Source organism: Doryrhamphus excisus, chromosome 1 (assembly GCF_030265055.1).
Source record: "Doryrhamphus excisus isolate RoL2022-K1 chromosome 1, RoL_Dexc_1.0, whole genome shotgun sequence".
Taxonomy (NCBI): Eukaryota; Metazoa; Chordata; class Actinopteri; order Syngnathiformes; family Syngnathidae; genus Doryrhamphus; species Doryrhamphus excisus.
In genome coordinates this window covers 41,871,022-41,889,735 of record NC_080466.1, presented here as the reverse complement: position 1 = coordinate 41,889,735, position 18,714 = coordinate 41,871,022, and the positions used below count along the sequence as shown (strand labels likewise).

Below are 18,714 nucleotides of genomic sequence, written 5' to 3'. Positions count from 1 at the left end.
TCTATCATTAAAAATATATGTAATAAATAAAAAATAAATGCACTGATTCAATTGACATTATTACGTTATATTATTATTGTTATTTATGCTTCCAGAAAAACAGTGCCAAATAAGTACTTGCAATACCTTATACTTAAAGTTGTAATATCAGTTTATTTGAATGAGATATAGTGAGGGTGAGCAAACAAAGTTCAGGAGAAGGTGTGATCTTTTGTGATGTGGGAGTGGCTGGAAGGTTGAATATAAAGTGACTATGGATGCAGGCAGCACAATCAGGGCTGTTCCAGTAGTTTGTGGCAGTGAGAGATGATGAGAGTGGGCATCACAGCGTAGAGAGGAACTACAGGGATCACACACTTTACTTACAGTGGGTAAGTCAGTGTGTGTGTGTGTGTGTGTGTGTGTGTGTGTGTGTGTGTGTGTGTGTGGTCGAGGTAACCGAGCATGTCATTTCCACTGCTGTCATAGCCGTCCATTCTTCTACATGACAAGCTGTATGATGGAGAAAGCTGCACTGCTGCTGTGTTGTTTCCTGGTGGTGTCTACATCAGGATCCCCACTATTCCCATCCATCAGGTAAGGTCCTCTGTGTCTCATTATCATCTTTAAAAGAAGTGTATTTTAATGTTGAGGGGGCAGAGAGGTCATTCTCTTTCCTGTTAAGCTTTCCAAAATGAAAAGATGTAATTAAACGCAAAGATGCAGTGCTTGGGAAGAGGTTTTCGGTTCTTATGCTAAGTAGGGGCAGAATGTCTGTCTTAAGTGCCTTCATCCTGCTATTTGGGGGTCAAAGCAGCAAGAGTGTGTGTGTTTGACGATTTTGTGTGAAATCTGAATTAATAGAATAAGATCTAGGTTATAATTGGAGCTATTTCTTTGAATGGAAAAAAAAAGTCAAGTATATAGCGTGATGGAGTTGAACGTTTCTTTTCTTTATTGGGGTATTTGTCAGGTTTGGCCAGAGGGACACAGCAATCCTGATGACATCTTCTCTAAAGAATCCAGCGCAGTTTGAAGACACAAGTTCTTCCCAAGAAAGAGAAGAGTTACGGTCAGAATGTTGTTATTGTAGATTATAGTGTATTGTATTTGATATTTTATTATTGCCAGTACTGTATAACTAGTGTTGGGCGTGTTACTTTAAACTTTTAACTTCATTAGTTACTTCTCAAAAAAAGTAATTGAGTTATTAACTGAGTTACTCCACTACAAAAGTTACCAGTTACTAGTTACCAGTAAAAGTAACTATTGCCCCCCTCCTCCACAGCAAAGACGGTACCATTACAGCGGTTTTAATTTATTGCAGTCGACAGGTGTTTCTGTGGGTTTTAGTTGCTCACACAAGACGTGGACAAAGTTTTTTTTCGGGGACATAACGTACATTTTACCTTTGACATCAACGACGTTGAAGTAGTGTCTGTACTTCCATTCGGCAAAGCTGTTTGGACTTGCTCTAAACACCCGCCCACCCAGTTCTCTGATTGGCTGAAAACGCAATCTTACTAAACCTTAGCCAAACCTCATTGCTAATGTGCTCTAAACACCCGCCCACTTAAGTTCTCTGATTGGTTGAAAACGCAATCTTACTAACCCTTAGCCAAACCTCATTGCTAATGTGCTCTAAACACCTGCCCACTTAAGTTCTCTGATTGGTTGAAAACGCAATCTTACTAACCCTTAGCCAAACCTCATTGCTAATGTGCTCTAAACACCCGCCCACTCAAGTTCTCTGATTGGTTGAAAACGCAATCTTACCGAACCTTAGCCAAACCTCATTGCTAATGTGCTCTAAACACCCGCCCACTCAAGTTCTCTGATTGGTTGAAAACGCAATCTTACCGAACCTTAGCCAAACCTCATTGCTAATGTGCTCTAAACACCCGCCCACTCAAGTTCTCTGATTGGTTGAAAACGCAATCTTACCGAACCTTAGCCAAACCTCATTGCTAATGTGCTCTAAACACCCGCCCACTCAAGTTCTCTGATTGGTTGAAAACGCAATCTTACCGAACCTTAGCCAAACCTCATTGCTAATGTGCTCGAAACACCCGCCCACTCAAGTTCTCTGATTGGCTGAAGACGCAATTTTACTAAAACCTGAGCCAATCCTCATTGCTTATGTGAATATCCCACATCCATTACTTGCAAGAGGGGCAAACACATGAATGAAATGAGGATGTATTACTGTCATTTCTATGACTTTGTGGACTATTTTCAGTCTTACCCAAGATTGCTGCTATCATTAATTACTCACAAAAGGCGTGATTGCATTAACTATATGACACATTCTATATTGCCATTTTTATAACTTTTTGGAGCCATTATTTTGTATAGTGCAAAGTCTCTGGTGTCATTAATTACTAATTAATTATTAAAAAAGAGGGGCTATGAAAAAGCACATACTATTATGTATGACTTTGTGGACTATTTCCAGTCTTATCCGAAGTCGTTCTGATTATTTATTTTTGCTGTTGTCATGCTGTTTCCATGCTATACTATTTTCAGTATTAACATATTTGTGTATTTATTAATTTGTCTAATTTCCTTCATGTATACAGATATTCCTCATAAGATATTAATTTGAACTCTTGAAAGGAAAGAAAATCAAGTATAGAATCTAAAATGTTGGTTTCAATGTATTTCAGCTTAGCCCGCCACGCCGACGCCATCTTTACAAACAGTTACAGGAAAGTCCTGGGCCAAATCTCTGCCAGGAAGTTCCTTCAGACCATCATGGGCAAACGCCTGGAGTAGGTATCACCCAATCAATCCAATCCTTCCAATGCGTGCATACCTATTGTTCCTGCAGCACAATGGAACTTGAATCATCAAGTGTTCTTCTAACCCTCCCCCCAGAGATGGAAGTGAGAGTTACATGAAACGCCAGTCAGATGTCTACGAGGGAAGGTATAATGAAGCTCTGACATCCATCCTGAGCAATCAGAGATACACGAGGACTTGAAGAAATGCAGCGAGGCTCGGGTAAACACGACAAGCTAATACTCCCAGGAAGCTTCCAACGGCACGTTAGATATTTTTTTTCTTTGTTCCCTGCAGACTGAAGCAGACACACGGTGTGCTCCTTTTCAAAACCATCTCAGCTTGATGTCCTTGACCAAAATATCATTTGGAAGCACTGAAGAAAAGATCCACAATTCATAATACATGTATTGTCAGTTATTGTATGTTAATTTTTTTAATTGTGTAAATTAGCAATGTCGGCTTCAAGTGTTGTCAACATTTGGAGGCCTAATCATAATAAAAATTAATATATTCCTTCGTGGGGCTCGTGAATGTTCTTCTTTTTGATCAATCCAAAGTAGTCTTAGACACGACACAACAAGCGCTGTCAATCAAATTCAAAGGGAAAACGCTGCACATGCAAAAACACACATTTTCCGAAAATATGAATGTGCACCCGGCACTTTGCTGTGGTTTGTTGGGGGTGCAACACCAGCAAAAAGAGCTTAAATCTGACGGACAACCGAACAAACTGTTGAAACTCAGTTGGAGGTGTTTGTTGTTGCCCCCATGTAATTCATGTCATGAAGTGAAATACAGGCAGAAGAAGCATTCTTGTTAAAGTTGTGTTCTACATTGGCCACTAGGTGTCAGTAATTGCCCAGGGAGACAAGCACTGGACTTAACACTTAAGGTAACTTATTTACTGTGACACTGCTGGAGCAGGAGTTTTATTTACGTCTTAAATGGCTTATTTACTTATTTTGTCTACTATACTGGGTAATTCTAGAAGTATTTTTGGCTGTCCTGACAAAAAAAAAAACAGAATAGGCCCGTTAATAATTTTTTAAAGTATTTAACATGACAGAATATGTTGCTACTTCCAGTGGGTCTGCTGCACACTTGTGTACCAAACTCATTGAACACTTCCATTCACACCTCCAATCCTTTATTTAATATTTTCCGTTAGAAAAAACATATCCTCAAATTGCCCGTGTGTTAATTTATCTTAAGGGGGAAGGGGGGGGGGGGGGCAAACTTTTCATATTAAATGTGAAACCACTTCTGCATTTTCACATCAAAGTCAAATCAGGCGAAGTGGGTCAAATCTGCAGTGGAGGTGAAATGAGCAGAGAAGGAGAACTCGAGAAGAATGTACAAAAAAAATCCAGGACTTCAATTCTGTCAAGAAACCACAAGAATAAAAAATGAAAAAAAAGCACAAAGACAAAAAGTCCAATAATCTCACAGGAAGATGAAGTGCCACGATCAGATCAGTGGCCTTGCGGCACCCCAAGTGGACTCAAATTCTTCCTCCGTCATTCGGTTTAAATGTCTGATTTGATGGTCTTTTTTTCCCCCCATTTCGTTGGCTTATTTTTTCTCAATTCTGTAAGGGAAAGAAAGAAAGAGTGCATATTAGTGCTTTCATACTCTTTACACTTGACTTAGTGTAAACATCTATGACGTGAAGATGCTACATGCATTTAAATGTGGAGCAGGTAATGTTACTTGGATGGGGTGGGTGGGTGGAACCCTGGGTTATCCAAATAGGCCTGCCACGACAACAAATTTAGCAGGATGATAAATGTGCTACTAAATTATTAGCAATTTTTTTTCATGGAGCGAGCGACACCGTCTGTGAGCGCGCACCATTCTACGCTATCAGGACAAAGGCTGTGTGTGCAAACAAGGTTGGCCGTGTTCCCCTTGTTCTTCTTCGTCACTACTTTCAAACAAATGCGACATATCGGTTGGTCGGCGTTCATGCTCTCACCTTGTTGATTTGGATTAAAAACAAAAATATTCCCACACTGGGGCTGTTCCGTTTGCCTTTAAAACCACCTCTTCTGTGCCGTTATTCATGTTAGCGTATGCCGGCTCACAAGGCTAACCGCTAGTAGCCCCGCCTCCACAGAGGCTGAATGAGATAAGGGTTCGTTCAACCATTGAGCCAACGCGTACAGACAAATGCAGAGTGAAGCCTCTTGTCATCCAGCCTGTGTGGTCCAGAAAGATGCAACACACACACACACACACACATGCACGGGTGCCATAATTGACGTTAATAGTTACATGAATTGATTAATTGATCAATTATCATGACAGGCCCATATCCAAACAATCCCACCGTATCGGCTGGAGTGGACACCAATGGAGGGATTAGTGGGAAGTGATAATGGTGGGGGTGAATGCAAGGCGACCCAGCATATCAGTTGGGATGAGTGATCACCACACAGGCATGCATGCTGCCAGCCTACATAGAGATGCACTTGGTGGGGTGGGGGGTGGGGGTGGGGGGGTACAGCCTAGGAGGAAGCCCTTACTTCAGCCTGGGGAGCACAACCAGCTCCTTTGTTACAGGCGATTTATCGGAGGCTCCTATACTTTGCCAACCTACTACTTTGCTCGGCCGCAATCCTGAAAGAGGAGTAAGAGACAGCGACGTATAGAAGAGAGTAAGAGATTGGACAGGAAATGGGAGACGTCCTCGCTGAGTCATCATTAATTGTGGTTTGCCACTCGTGTCATAAAAAGGCTGTGTGTTGAACAAGGAGAGGTATAAGTGAGACAAACAACGTCTTGAGGCGGTAACACGAGTGCCACATGGCTTGTTGGCCGCTTAAGGGGGCTCGACAAGAGATTGCCCACTTGCAGCATCTCGCTCGCAGCCGTGCTTTTCCCAACAGAGAGCAACATGGAGAGCCACTTTTCTTTCTATTTTCAAGCAGCAAACTATCGAGGGGGGCCTCCAGAACATCTGAAAGCATCAGATTCCTCTCAAGGACTAAGGAGTCTTTAGCGCCAGGTGCCGTCGCCGCCGCACGTACCTCTTCACCGCCTTCTGAGCCAGCATGCGGTTCCCGGCCAGGAATGTTACACCCCCGATAATCGCCAGGTACTTAAGAGTCTGGAACATGTTCAAGTGGGTCCAGTAGACGTACATCAGTCCCAGCATGGCTGGAAAACAGAATCAATATCACATTTTCATTCTTTCATGGAAAAAGCATTCAAGCAAACAGCAGCCATTGTGCTGGTTGTGGATTATGTACATATTAAAATTCCACATTGCAAAATTAGAATCAGAGAAAAGACATATTAGACATAGAAGTTAAGTTAGCAGTTCCTTATAGTTTTTTAGTTGACAGTGTACTTCCAATATTACAATACGTACATCAATGTAGTCCAATACGTCCATGTACTGTAATGGAGGCTTTACTCTTTTATTACCCAATATGTAGACAATTAGAGTAAAGAGTAAATAAGCCACTTGAGACGTGATTAAAACTCTTGCTCTAGCAGTGTCATAGTAAATATGTTCCCTATAGAGTGCCTATAGAGTGAGGGAGCGATGTAGCGCTTAGCGCTGTTAACTGGTTCCAGGCCCGACTATACTCTGTGAATTACTGCTAAGTAGGATTCCTTATCTTTAAATTGTATATTTTGGTAGTTTTAGCACAGAAAAACATGTTTACGACCTTCCAGATTATAACATTATTAGAGCCCTCCAGACACAATAGCACCCCTATAGTCACCTTTACGCTCTTATTAGCCAATATAGTAGGCATAAAAGACATAAAATAAGCATAAGACATAATACAGACTCGCGTGTTAGCATTGGGAGCCACATTTTTATTATTATGCGGAGGTAAGAATATGTTGAAGGACTAACCTGCATGCCCTGCATGGAAGAGAATGGTGCTGGGAGAGAAGCTCAAGTTGGAAATGTTGGCTCCAAGCTTAATCCACTGCAAAGGGGAGGAGAAAGACGCAAACAAAAGGTGTTTATTATCTTACACTTCATACACGCAGCTCATTCTAACAATATTTATCAGGGTAAACTAAAACTAATACTATGGTGCTCATTGAGATGATAAATAATTGCACATTTAAAAAATTATTAATAATAAGATGATGACAGCAATGATTTTGCCATTTAAAGATGGCGTCCATTATTACCAGGATGAGCAGGAGCAGCAAGGGAGACAGGACGAGTGCGGTGAAGGTGTTGGAAACAACAGTTGGGGGCTTCTTCTCTGGTTCCCTGAATAAGTGCTGCAAAATTGGGAGGCAAGATTCAAACTGGGATTCAAAGCAACTGGACTGGTTTCACCTGGTTGGCAGGAACGTTGTGATGAAAATGAGCTTTACCTGGATCTCTGGTTTGGGTACGTAAAGAGTCTTGGGCTGAATAGCAGCGGGGGCTTCCTCATCCACAAACTTCAGCACAACATCAGCCTTTGAACAGATTGATGGCGAATGTCAACAAGACAATACGGACAAGCTGACACCTCACCGAACACTTACCACGTTCCACAGGATTGGATTCTCCAAGGTGGCGTCCCCAACAATCAGATATAAGGAGTAGGTGCCGGAGATCGAGTCGAACTCTGATTTGAGTTTTGCCGTGTCTAACTCAAACTTATACACGCTCTTGTCGGGCTCCGCAACAAAAACAACCTCTTGGCCGGTTTTCTGATTGTGCAGTCGAACAAAAGTCTGCGACAGAGAAAACAAACGGGAAGACATTTAGACAGCTCGCCGGGGGTGTGATGCCGATGTGTTCGGCTCCAAATCCCGGTTACAGACCTGGTGGGGTGTGAGTTCAACCCCGGTGTTGACATCAACCAGCTGGAAGGACATAGCAAAGTTCTGGTGGCTGTCGGCTGTGAATGGGCTCTTGGCTTTGGAGGGATAGTTGACCCTGGATCATTTCAAATCATTTTTGTTTTTTTTTCAGGGTCATAAATATGTAGACGGTAAAAGGTGCAAGTCTTGAGTTCTAACCTGGTGGTCTTTGTGCCGATGCTCTGGTCCTTGTCCACCACAGAGAGGTCCATGTTGGTGATGGACACCTCAGTGGACACTTTCATTTTGAGCTAGATAATAATGTGTAGGTAATTTGTCAGTCAACTTTGATAAAACCCATACTGATAAAGACTGATATATTTTTTCATTTATATTTAACTGCACTTGGTCCACACAGAAGGATGGGAACTTGTTGTCAAACATCATGACTACTAATACTACCACACCACTACTATCAGGTAAACCAGAGCCCTCGGGTGCTGTCTTGTTGTAGGTCTTATTTAGCGTGAAATAGAACTGCTAAAGTACTCTTTAAAGCAGCTTGGCGCCATCAGGGTTTCGTCATTTCAACTGCAAAGCCTTGAAGCTGCAGGTTTGTCTGGTTATTTCACCATTAGTGGGATTCCACATTCCGCAAAAGTCGGGCCTTGGGTGTGGGCCGCGCTAAAGATGACATGTCTTATGTACGTAAATGTTAACAATAGATAGAAACTCACCTCAACGCGATTGGCAATTAATCGGCTATCTCCAGTCACAGAAACAATAAACTGGTAATATCCACTGGCCGGTTGCTGGGACATGAAGTTCAGTTCAAAGACGCCGCTGAAAAACAAGGAGGGATTTCCATGTTAGTGAATGCATCATGGGCGTGAGTGTGATTGGTGGATGAGCAGGAAGTATGGTTGTCACTGCAGCTGAGAGCTATCGGGATAGCTTTCATATAGAACAATCTACACATTGTTATTTTATTAATTCAACCAAATCACCTTATTGTATTTACAGGACAGTGTCTCTTTAATTTGACTTTTTGGATTAATTTGTCTCTCTGAAAGTTTGGGAAATGTTACTATGGAGGAGCCACCATAATACAGTTGGCTATAATGTGAGTGTTCACTCTCAACCTAGAGGAAAGACAGAGACTAATTATACCCCCCCAATGATACATACTCATTGAGTGTGAATGGTGCTTGGCCAAGTATGATGGCCTTGGAGGCCATAGAATAGACAGACTCCACTTGCACGTTGGCTGAAGCCAGAGGCTGAGACATGACGTCGGTAACAAGGAGCTGCGAATCAAGAGGTAGAGCGAGAATGACCAACCGATGGGATCCATGTTCACCACAATAAAGCCGTTACTTCCAGCGGTCGTACCTGCAGAGTTGGCTGGCTGTGCGACACTGTGGCCGGGCCATGAGTACCGATGACAACAGGAACGTGGAAGCGGTTGTTGGAGAAAGTGGCGGCAGCATTCGCCACGCTGAAGGCCTCAGCCAGGGAGTCCCAGGATTTCTTGCTAAAAATGGAGTTCACCAGCTGAATGACTTGGTCCTTGCGAGAGAGAGAGAGCGAGAGAGAAAAATGCTAAGTGGTATAATTCCACTTCTAAGCCCTGCAGTAACAAAGTGAATGAAACGCTGTCATTGTGAGGAGAAAGACTGCTTGTGTTGTATTTGTATATGATATGTAAATATCTTGCATTAATAACACAAATGAAATTGCAAGTCTTTCTTAACCACAAACACAGGCATTACCGTAGTTTGTTGAGGATTTTGTAGGAATGTGTGAGGTCCGACATCTCATTAGAAAAGTTAGCCAAGCTACATCATTTCTGTAATACAGGCTAAAATTGTGCAAAGATACATTGCATCAAGAAATGTAAGGATTTTTCCAATTTCATTAACAAGCATTTTATTTACTGTCACAAAAGGACTCATGCTATGCTAGTAGGATAAGGTAAATAACGGAATTTAAAAATTAAAATAGAAAATAAAATGGAGCTGTACACTTAAAAGAATATTTATACCTCTTTGAGGGGGGGTTCCATATCAACATGATCCGACAGGGAATAAGCTGCAGTCACAAACATGGCAGTGGCCTCCAGTCCTTCTTCAAATTGGAGGTAGATGCCACCAAGATCATCTAAACGTGCCGTCAGATCCTGTGAGTGAAATCAGGAAAAAACAGCATTCGTGTGGAGGTCAGACAAAGACAATTGCTGCAACAGCACCACCTAGTGGTGGAGGTCCAAGCACTCACCTCAATTTCCTCAAGTATTCCTCCAAGCTCCGTCTGCTGGGAAAGGCGGGCGGCTGTTTGCAGAGCTGAGGTAATACTGTGCAAAAGGTAGCGTGTAAAACATTAAACTAATTTGGCCACACAAATTCCCCCCACCACCAAACTTACGCCACCACATTGTCCTCCTTGTTGATGCGAGCTGTGAGTGCACCTACGACTTCCTGAGAGGTCAGAGGAAGACCCAGGGAACTGAGCGCGCTCACAGCCCGGTGAATTTGAGTCATGGTGGAGTCTTCACTCACAGCGGCCAGGAGGATGTCGCGGGTTTCATTGGACACAGGAATCTAAGTGGTGAAGAAAAGGCTTATGAGGTCATAGCAATAAATCCCATAACATTAAAAATATGTCTGGATACCGTGCACCTTGCTGGGCCACAGAAGGTGGCTCCCTCTGCTCTATATGTAATGTAATGTAATGTAATGTCATGATATCATGATGTGTTACCAATAATGTTTTTTATATAATAATATTGACGATGACAACATTTCAGCGACAAGGAATGAGAATTGCTACAGCTTGAAGTCAACGACATATCTTGCACTTTTCCTGCAGGTCGTTAGATTTTGATCAGGAGAGTCTATGGTGCAAAATCTAGTACAAAATCCGGTAAGGTCAATTATTTGGGGGAACATTTGCATACCTCACACCCGGATATGGCTTGGCTGGTCTCCGCAGCAAAAAAGAGCGAGTCGATACTAGTGGGATCGAGCTGGGATTTCAGGAACTGGCACACTTCCTGTTTGATTACAAATCATCACTCAATTTTAGTAACGCTGAGCACAAAAATAAAAACGTTCAAGAGGGTTGTCTTTTGAATGGGAGGGAATAATGACAACGTTTTACACACCTTGTGATCAGGAACAGTGGCTCCAAGCTTGGTGAGGCCAATAACAGAATAGTATGCTGATTCCAGGTCAGTGAAAGGCTGGCTAAGGAGGTTTTGAAGGCGGGCAACGTCGCTCAGGGAAAGGAAGTGTGCCGGTGTGAGAGTCTGAGCTCCAGTCAGAGCCAGGCTAAGGAGGACCAACCCGAGCAACCCTGTGGACACAAGGAAATAATAGTAGTAAAAAAATAATCTCAGCAGATATGCACCGTTTCGATTTTAATAGACACACAATGCCGACTATGATGTCTGACGTTTGCTACACAGCAAGCTAGCTAACTAAGGCAGTACATGAGGCAAGACGCTACAGTCGCCTACATTTTTTCCCTATACATTCACGAAGGCAACGCGATATTTTATACTTAATGCAACCAGCACGATATACATATGAAAACATGCACAGCTTTATAGAGAAAAACGATTTTCTTTCACTTACTGAAGCGTTCCATGTCTGGCAGTCTAATGCACCGTCACCAAATCGCACGAGTACTTCCGGTGCAGAGCCCACCTCTCCGGAAAGATGTAATATCCGGTTTGACATTTCATAATAATAGCATGCCTCTGCGACGTTTAGCCCCAAAGAGTCAATTTCTTTTCAGATATTTTATTTAAAGATGTTCAACACAATGCAATGGAACATTAATGTGGATGAAGCGCTGTGGCCAACGTGGAAGAATAGAAGTTAGAAGTTATCGACTATACTCATCTGATAACTTGTCAGTTCCATTCAATTCAACATCTCCATTTAGATATCAAACATTTACATAAGACTTACAAACAGGCTTTAACATGTTTCTATAATGGCTGCAAATAGCATGTATTTAAGGCCTAAGATGAGACACACTTTAAAAGTATAAAAATCCCACAAATTGAATATTTACAATATACACAAGTTAACCTGGTCTATAAATTTGAAACATTCCATGCAGGCCTGACTTCACAATCCAGTCGTTGCCTACCACATGCAACTGTTTGATGGCTTTGTAGTCACTTCAGTGTGGAAATATAAGACAATGTTCATGTAATTCAAATTAACACCACATACAAAATCACAACCGTTTTTTTGGATGTTAAACAAGCCAAGTATAGTTTGCACAAGGATTTTTTAAAAATTACAGACGCCAAATGCAATGTAAAAGAATTTTCATTGAAAAGCAGACAGCAATGATTTCTTTTTTTGAGTTTGAAGTATTTTCTTACTGCTTGACTGTCAATACAGGGCAATTGAATGATCTGGTTTTCAGGCCTTAAAAAGGCCTTTGGAATGAAACACAATCTAAAAGCCTTGATATTATTTCAATGTATCACTACTGAAGTTATTGACTTAAGGTACACTGTTCAAACGTGTCATTACATTTGCAAGGCCAGTCTTCACAACGGGCTACGACGGCAAACAACGGAACCGTGTTGTGTTTGTGTGACGAGCTGGTACAAAGGTGCGAGCGAGCTAAGTCAACACCAGGGCTCGGTTGGGAGCGTGGGATTTGAGGGAGCGAAGGTAGCGCCTTGCTTTCTCTGTCATGATGAGCTGATCTTTGGTTCGCCCGCAGACAACTGTCTCCCACTCCTTGGACATCTGATGAGAAAGAATAGCATTAGGCCTCGGAAGGAAACGATTTAAAACAGTTGAATGAATGACACAGGCGGTCCTCGTGTTAAGGACGTACACACTCTCATAACAGAGTCGGAAGAATACTTCCCCCCCATAAGACTGTCTTCTCTCCCTCTCAGCACGAGCACGAGCAGCTCCTGTATGCATTCATCGCAGGATGGGACTTACCGGAGCTGGAGGCACCGCACTGGGAAATATAGTGCTGTCACACGGACCCACGAGGAAACCTTGATCCAAAATATTGTCACGGCTTTTACTGCAAATTGAGGAGCTTAAGTGAACCATCACAGGCTCTTCCTGTAAGAAAGGGGGGAGAAAGCAAAACAAACAATGAATGAAATATGCTTATTAAGTGTGACAAATATTTCTCACAGTGTTACCTTGATGCTGCAATATCTGGCTTCATTCTTAGATTTGCGCTTGGATGTGGGCATCATTTGGCAGTCGTCTAGGGCCAGTGACTTCCGCACTTTCTTCACAGGAGGTCGATGCTAGGAATAAGGCAAGTATGTCCCTTGTCAAAGCGGGTCGTAAAGTTGTCTATGTAGAATTTTATTTGGAGGACCCCTTCTTTGAATCTTAATCTTATTAGATACTAATATGTGGGAACTCAATTGAAAATATTAAAAACCGATCGGGAGCCGTACCATTCGATGGTCCGACAGAAACGATAACGTAGCAGATAACTGTCAGACTTACCATTGCCTTGCGTCTTTGCTCAGGAAGAGTCGGAAGTTGGACCGTCAAGTCCATCCCGACGTCTCTTAGGATGACTTCATTGATGTCATCCTCAAGGTTCGGAGTCTGAGGCTGTCAAGACAAAAAAATTAAAATTTGAATCGAGTGCGGTCGGCGTCTAGATTGCTACATTTGTCACGAGACACTCAGTTCATGAGAAGAGACGATACACAAGATGACATTTTAACATTATTATTCAAAAAATGCAATGAAAATATATATTAAAAAGACAATATACTGTAGTTTACTCATTTAATTTCTACTATGTTACACTTTGTGTGTATGCTGGGAGCCCCGCCTCCACCCACCGAGACACAGAGGCTATATGACGCACAAAAGGGCTTACTCCGTTCATGCTGTTATTCTTTCTATGTAACAAATGCACCAAAGTGCTGAAACCAGTGCCTCCCACTGCCTGTTTGGAGGCAGGAGATGAGGTTCCTTTTCATTTACTGTTTGATTCATTCATTTACTTCAATATTTTTTGCTCTGAATAAGAAATCTTGTGACAACCCTAGTTAACATGGTATGTTTACATGCCAAGAAATGCCAGTAAATAATGGAAAAGTTTGCTTACAGGTGAGGCAGGAATGTTAAAATGATCCCCATTCAGGAAATTCCCTGCATAAATGACAATGATGTAATACCGTATGCATGCTGGGCCGGTAGTCGGTAAAATTCTGTTTTCCAATTCTGTTTTCACTTGTCCGTCGTGGAAACGGCAGTGGCTGTGAGATGTTGGCATCCATGCCACGTAAAGCCAACAAGCGCCTAGATTAAAGCTTACCAGAGGCTGCAGAGGGCCATACTTCTCCATGGCATTCTTGAACGGCGTCGGAGTGCGTGGCATTGTGCAGAGCTCGGACTTGTGGTTGGGTGTGACAAATCTACATGAAGAAAAAACACCAACGCGTGACACTCGGTTGGGCATCGTCGGCCATCACATCTGAGTTCGAGAGCGCTTACACCGAGTTTTCCTTTTGAGTGATGGGGGTCTTGTCTCGCTGAAGAGGAGTGGTAACGATGGCCTTCTGGCTGCACACCGGCGTGGAGGTGAGCGATGGGTTCTCCAGGTCATGAGTATCCTGTTTGGTCCACAGGTTCAAGAACTGTAACGATATCGAGAAGGTGAGAAACTGCATTGCTCCTTCGCAGTGGCAACATCAAAGCTTGAAAAACAGAGGACTACTTGAGAAGGTGAGAAGGGTAGAATTTTCACTGGTGTGTTCTTAGGTGTCATTGCACTATTAGCATCAGGAGACAAGGCCACGTATCTGCGACCTCTGTGACTCAGGATGGAGGGGGGAGTGACCCCGCCAGGGGAGATAGGTATGAGTTCTCCTTTGCTTCCTTTGCTCAGCTCCTGCAGGGCGCTGCCCTCGAGACGGAACTGGTGGCGCTCTGGGCTTGGGCTATCTTCAGCCAAGTCAAAGGCTTCTAGGTTACACCAGCCATCGAGATCCTGCAGGAACAAAGAAGCATCTTAGGGCATAACCACACTAGATTCTCTTCAATCATTACAGTCATTCTATGACATGGCTATGTTGCATACAGTACGTCCGTGTCGTACTGTATGTTTCAAAAAATAATAATTTGTGAGGTCACAAGTTGCAACTGTGTCTAAACAGGAACATTCCAAATACTTTGTGCACAAAGGTTTTCTAATTTGGGGCCTTTGAGGGGGGGGTATGAGTTATTCTTACCCCATCGACCATGTCGAGGACCTCCTTCAGGGGCCCAGTGGGGGAAAGAAAGCCAGAGTTGTCCACCACCCAGCTGGTATAATTCATCTCTCCCATGTTGTCCGCTTCAGACATGAGACTGGAACCATCTTTTGGGGAGGGGGCTATAGGCGAAGGACCTGCCTCCTCGTTGGGGTCTCCATTAACAGCGGCTGAGTCTGACATTCCTTGGAACTGTTGGAGATATAGACAACAATATAATTTATTGTATATTTCATACATATGTATTTACAGTTCAATTCTACCAGTGATGGGTGTTTGCACTTTTGGGGGAAATTATGTCCATCATCCACAGTCCTTATGCGAGACTTGAACAAAAAGTACCAAAAAACGCACCATTTATATCACGTGACCTGCATATTAACCAAGCTACAGCGACATTCTTATTATTATTACTAATAGACATAATTATTATGAATAATAATGATGTCAAAGTGGTTAGCGAATTAGTGGATTGCGTGCAGGCCACACAGCTAGGACACCCGAGTTCGATTCCACCCTCGGTCATCTCTGTGTGGAGTTTGCATGTTCTCCCCGTGCATGCGTGGGTTTTGTCCAGGTACTCCGGTTTCCTCCCACATTCCAAAAACATGCTAGGTTAATTGGCGACTCCAAATTGTCCATAGGTATGATTGTGAGTGTGAATGGTTGTTTGTCTATATGTGCCCTGTGATTGGCTGGCCACCAGTCCAGGGTGTACCCCGCCTCTCGCCCGAAGACAGCTGGGATAGGCTCCAGCACCCCCGTGACCCTCGTGAGGATAAGCGGTAGAAAATGAATGAATTATTAACAAAACTACTTTATGTAGTGACACCTCGCCACACCACAACAGCTAGCTACTAGCCGGTTCGTGACTAGCTTTGACGCACACTTGCTCCCAATGCCTCAGACCACTACCAAAAAGGTAATGCTACATATATCCTGTGGAGCAGGGGTGGGCAAACTACGGCCCGGGGGCCACATGCGGCCCACCAAGCGTTTGAATCCGGCCCGCCAGTTGCTTTCTAAGTAACTTCAACTTTTAACATACAAACTGGCAACATGACTTGCAAGTCGGATGTCTGATTTAGTAAAAAATAAACAACAAAACTGTCAAATTAAATGACATAGTTTGATGTGGTGTGATGTTTAAAGTGGGTTAGGGTTAAAAAAGGGTTAAAAAAGGGACATGAGAACATACAACTGATATAGGATAACACTTTTACAGATAAAATTAGACAAATAATTCAAGGAAAATGATAAGCATAAAATAGTGTGTGTGTGTTAAATATATGTTCTGGCCCCCCAGACAATTTTGTTAACTCAATGCGGCCCTCGAGTCCAAATATTTGCCCACCCCTGCTGTGGAGGATGGGCAAAATTACCCCAAAAGTACATTTTCTTTATACTGTGTGAGTAGTTCCTTACTGGGGGATGCGTCTCCTGCCCTGGGTCGCGACCAGCACCCTCTTGACAGCCATTGAGCATCTGTGTAATCAGGGTTCACATATAGAAAAATATACACCGCTGCAAACACACGGGATCATTTCAGACATGACAGCCCACCTGGACATCTTTAACACGGGCTAACAGTTCTTCGACCTCACGCAGCGTAAAATCCTCCCGTGTGTAGAAGCCCATTTCGACCTTGCGCTTAATGGTTGAATTCCAGTGATTCTTCACCGCATTATCAGTCCTGTTGGGGAATATTTCCAGCGAGAAGGTAAGAGTGTCTTTTAGCAATGGTTTCAAAGCCAGCCCCCTTTTTACAGCACATTTACCTTCCTGGCAGCAGCTTTGCAATCTCAGCCCAGCGGTTTCCGAGCAGGCAGTGAGCCTTGTAGATGATGAGGTCCTCCTCGGCCGTCCATGAAGATTTCTTCACACTGGGGTTGAGGTGGTTGTGCCAGCGCTCTCTACACTGCTTACCAAGCCTTCCCTTCAGATGCTTGGCGACCACTGCCCACTGTTTGTTTCCGTAGACATTTACAAGCTCGATGACCTGGAGGATGATGGGGCAAATCTAAGATACAATGGACTAATACCAAGATACTTAGCTTGATACCGTGGAAATCCGCTTAACTCGACATCCCACAGCCAAAACTAACAGACAGAAGAATTTCAGAGCAGTGTTTCCGATACATTCATTGATTTGCGGAGGCTCGCTATGACTAGTCTTAGACGCCACAAATAGATTTGCTGTTACCTGTATGCCTTGCTCATGAACACACTGTAATGGGACTATATGTAGCATTGGAACTCTGCCTCTTATGCATGATTTGCAAATGTTGTCTTCTAATATTTTGATATTATTCTCGCAAAATTGATACTTTTTCTTCCATATTTTGTGTTTTTTTTTGGTAGAATATCAGCATATTCTACCATTCAAAACAGTCACAGTCCACAAATGGCACCCGGGGCCACACTTTGGACCCCCTAGCATACCTTGTCGTCTTCTTCTTTAGTCCATGGGCCTTTAATCAAGTCGGGATCCAAAACCTTAAACCAGCGGTGCTGACACTGGTGTTCAGTGCGATTCTAAACAACAACAAAAAAGACACGGGGTGACACCACTATACATATGAAATCCATATTTATAAACAATATTGTTCTGATACTCACTGGTATGTGCATGGCTACATTTTTCCAGTTATTCTGCCCCAGTTTTTGAACTTGTGCCTTCAGGTTTTCATCCTGTCAGAGATGCAAATGCCTTTAACAAGATGTGAATGCATGATGAGAATGTGACGGCGGTGTCAGGTCACCTCCTCTTGTGTCCACTTCACTTTCACTTTGCCACCCTCCCTCTGCTCTGCTACATCCGAGTCAGTGTCAGGATGCATGGTGTCCTCCCCATCCTCGCTGAGTGATAAAGGACATTCACACAGTTGTTGAGTCCAAGCTTGGTTTGTTTAAGATTTATTTAGGGTTTAGGGTTAAATCATAAAGCAAACGGCTGCTTGTCAAGTACAGGACGTTTGGGTAAGAATTTCATGTTTTTGAAAAACCTGTGAAAGCATAGAAAGAATCACCCGGGAGTTACAAGTGCTGTTCCGGAAAAGGGCGGTTGGTACCCACAGCAGTCAATGAGGTCAAACGTTCTCTTTAAAGTTTGCATTTCACGTTAGTCAACCAGATGTCTTACGTACAACGTCGAAATTGACACTTTTTAAACGAGTTTTGGTTGTCAAATAAGTTTTCGATGATGCAGTGAATTTAGTTAACAAAGATTAGCAACTTACCCGCGCGGCCGCCAGGACATGTCCCACCCGTTTTTCTGTTGTTTACGACCAGACGGCTTGTCGAACTGCCCCTGTATGACACGTACATCAATGTTTTGTTTTTTCTCTTCGGCTGCCTGTTGCGTCTATGTGCGGCCAGAGGTGGGTTTTGGTGGCTCTCTGATGTTTTGAGCAACGGCTAATGCACCCATCCAACTGTAGCTGCGCGCCCGTCTGTCCGCGCTCTTGTATTCCTATCTCGCGCTCTTCCTCTTCCCTGAAAGAGAGCGAGTGACGTAGGTGCGCAGTACGTGTGCGCGTAGAGAACAGCCGTGTGCAATGAAACCTTAAAGTGGTACAGCGCCGTGTTTTGACGTAGTGGTCAAACAGATGAATTGCGCCGCTAGATACTTTCCCAAAAAGTAATTAGTAACGAAATACCGTCATAAATGTAATTTATGAATGAATGTTAACAGCGAATTAACGTTTTAGATATTCATTAATTACCTGTTATATGGGAAAAGGGTAGTGGCATTACTCCCATATCAAAATTTCAACATTTTCTCTTTAAAAGGTGCATTTTTGCTGTATTATTAAGTACTTGGGTCTTTCATTGTGTGCAGCAAGCTGCTGGAAATCTACCAGTCTGTGGCTTGTAGGGGGAGCAGCACCAGCAAAAAAGACACAAACCGG

The 18,714-nt window shown here is 43.1% G+C and overlaps 3 protein-coding genes across 4 annotated transcripts; 1 reads left to right on the top strand and 2 right to left on the bottom strand.

The window, feature by feature from the left end:
• The first annotated feature begins 286 nt into the window (after positions 1–286).
• Positions 287–3,182, top strand: ghrh (growth hormone releasing hormone). Its single transcript, XM_058080696.1, has 6 exons — positions 287–371; positions 469–576; positions 953–1,051; positions 2,646–2,750; positions 2,857–2,982; positions 3,058–3,182. The coding sequence occupies exons 2-5, from the start codon at positions 485–487 to the stop codon at positions 2,960–2,962; spliced, it is 402 nt and encodes a 133-aa protein (XP_057936679.1). The 5' UTR covers positions 287–371; positions 469–484; the 3' UTR covers positions 2,963–2,982; positions 3,058–3,182.
• A 711-nt stretch (positions 3,183–3,893) lies between these two features.
• Positions 3,894–11,291, bottom strand: rpn2 (ribophorin II). 2 transcript variants are annotated; one of them, XM_058089076.1, is made up of 18 exons: positions 11,166–11,291; positions 10,694–10,884; positions 10,487–10,582; positions 9,955–10,130; positions 9,808–9,883; positions 9,575–9,709; positions 8,923–9,099; positions 8,719–8,837; positions 8,268–8,373; positions 7,750–7,841; positions 7,552–7,666; positions 7,270–7,461; positions 7,114–7,200; positions 6,922–7,017; positions 6,635–6,710; positions 5,793–5,922; positions 5,289–5,382; positions 3,894–4,351 (listed from the first exon to the last, which is right to left on the bottom strand). In XM_058089076.1, exons 1-17 carry the CDS (start codon positions 11,176–11,178, stop codon positions 5,331–5,333), a joined length of 1,929 nt encoding a protein of 642 aa, XP_057945059.1. In that variant the 5' UTR covers positions 11,179–11,291; the 3' UTR covers positions 3,894–4,351; positions 5,289–5,330. The 2 variants fall into 2 exon arrangements, with proteins under 2 accessions (XP_057945059.1, XP_057945064.1); XM_058089081.1 differs by lacking the exon at positions 5,289–5,382.
• Positions 11,292–11,355: 64 nt separating this feature from the next.
• mybl2b (v-myb avian myeloblastosis viral oncogene homolog-like 2b) lies at positions 11,356–18,329 on the bottom strand. Its single transcript, XM_058089094.1, has 15 exons — positions 18,043–18,329; positions 17,566–17,662; positions 17,423–17,494; positions 17,246–17,338; positions 16,582–16,802; positions 16,367–16,496; positions 16,229–16,288; positions 14,783–14,995; positions 14,269–14,541; positions 14,046–14,188; positions 13,867–13,966; positions 13,041–13,151; positions 12,722–12,832; positions 12,510–12,638; positions 11,356–12,305 (listed from the first exon to the last, which is right to left on the bottom strand). Exons 1-15 carry the CDS (start codon positions 18,060–18,062, stop codon positions 12,177–12,179), a joined length of 1,902 nt encoding a protein of 633 aa, XP_057945077.1. The 5' UTR covers positions 18,063–18,329; the 3' UTR covers positions 11,356–12,176.
• Between the last annotated feature and the right edge of the window lie 385 nt (positions 18,330–18,714).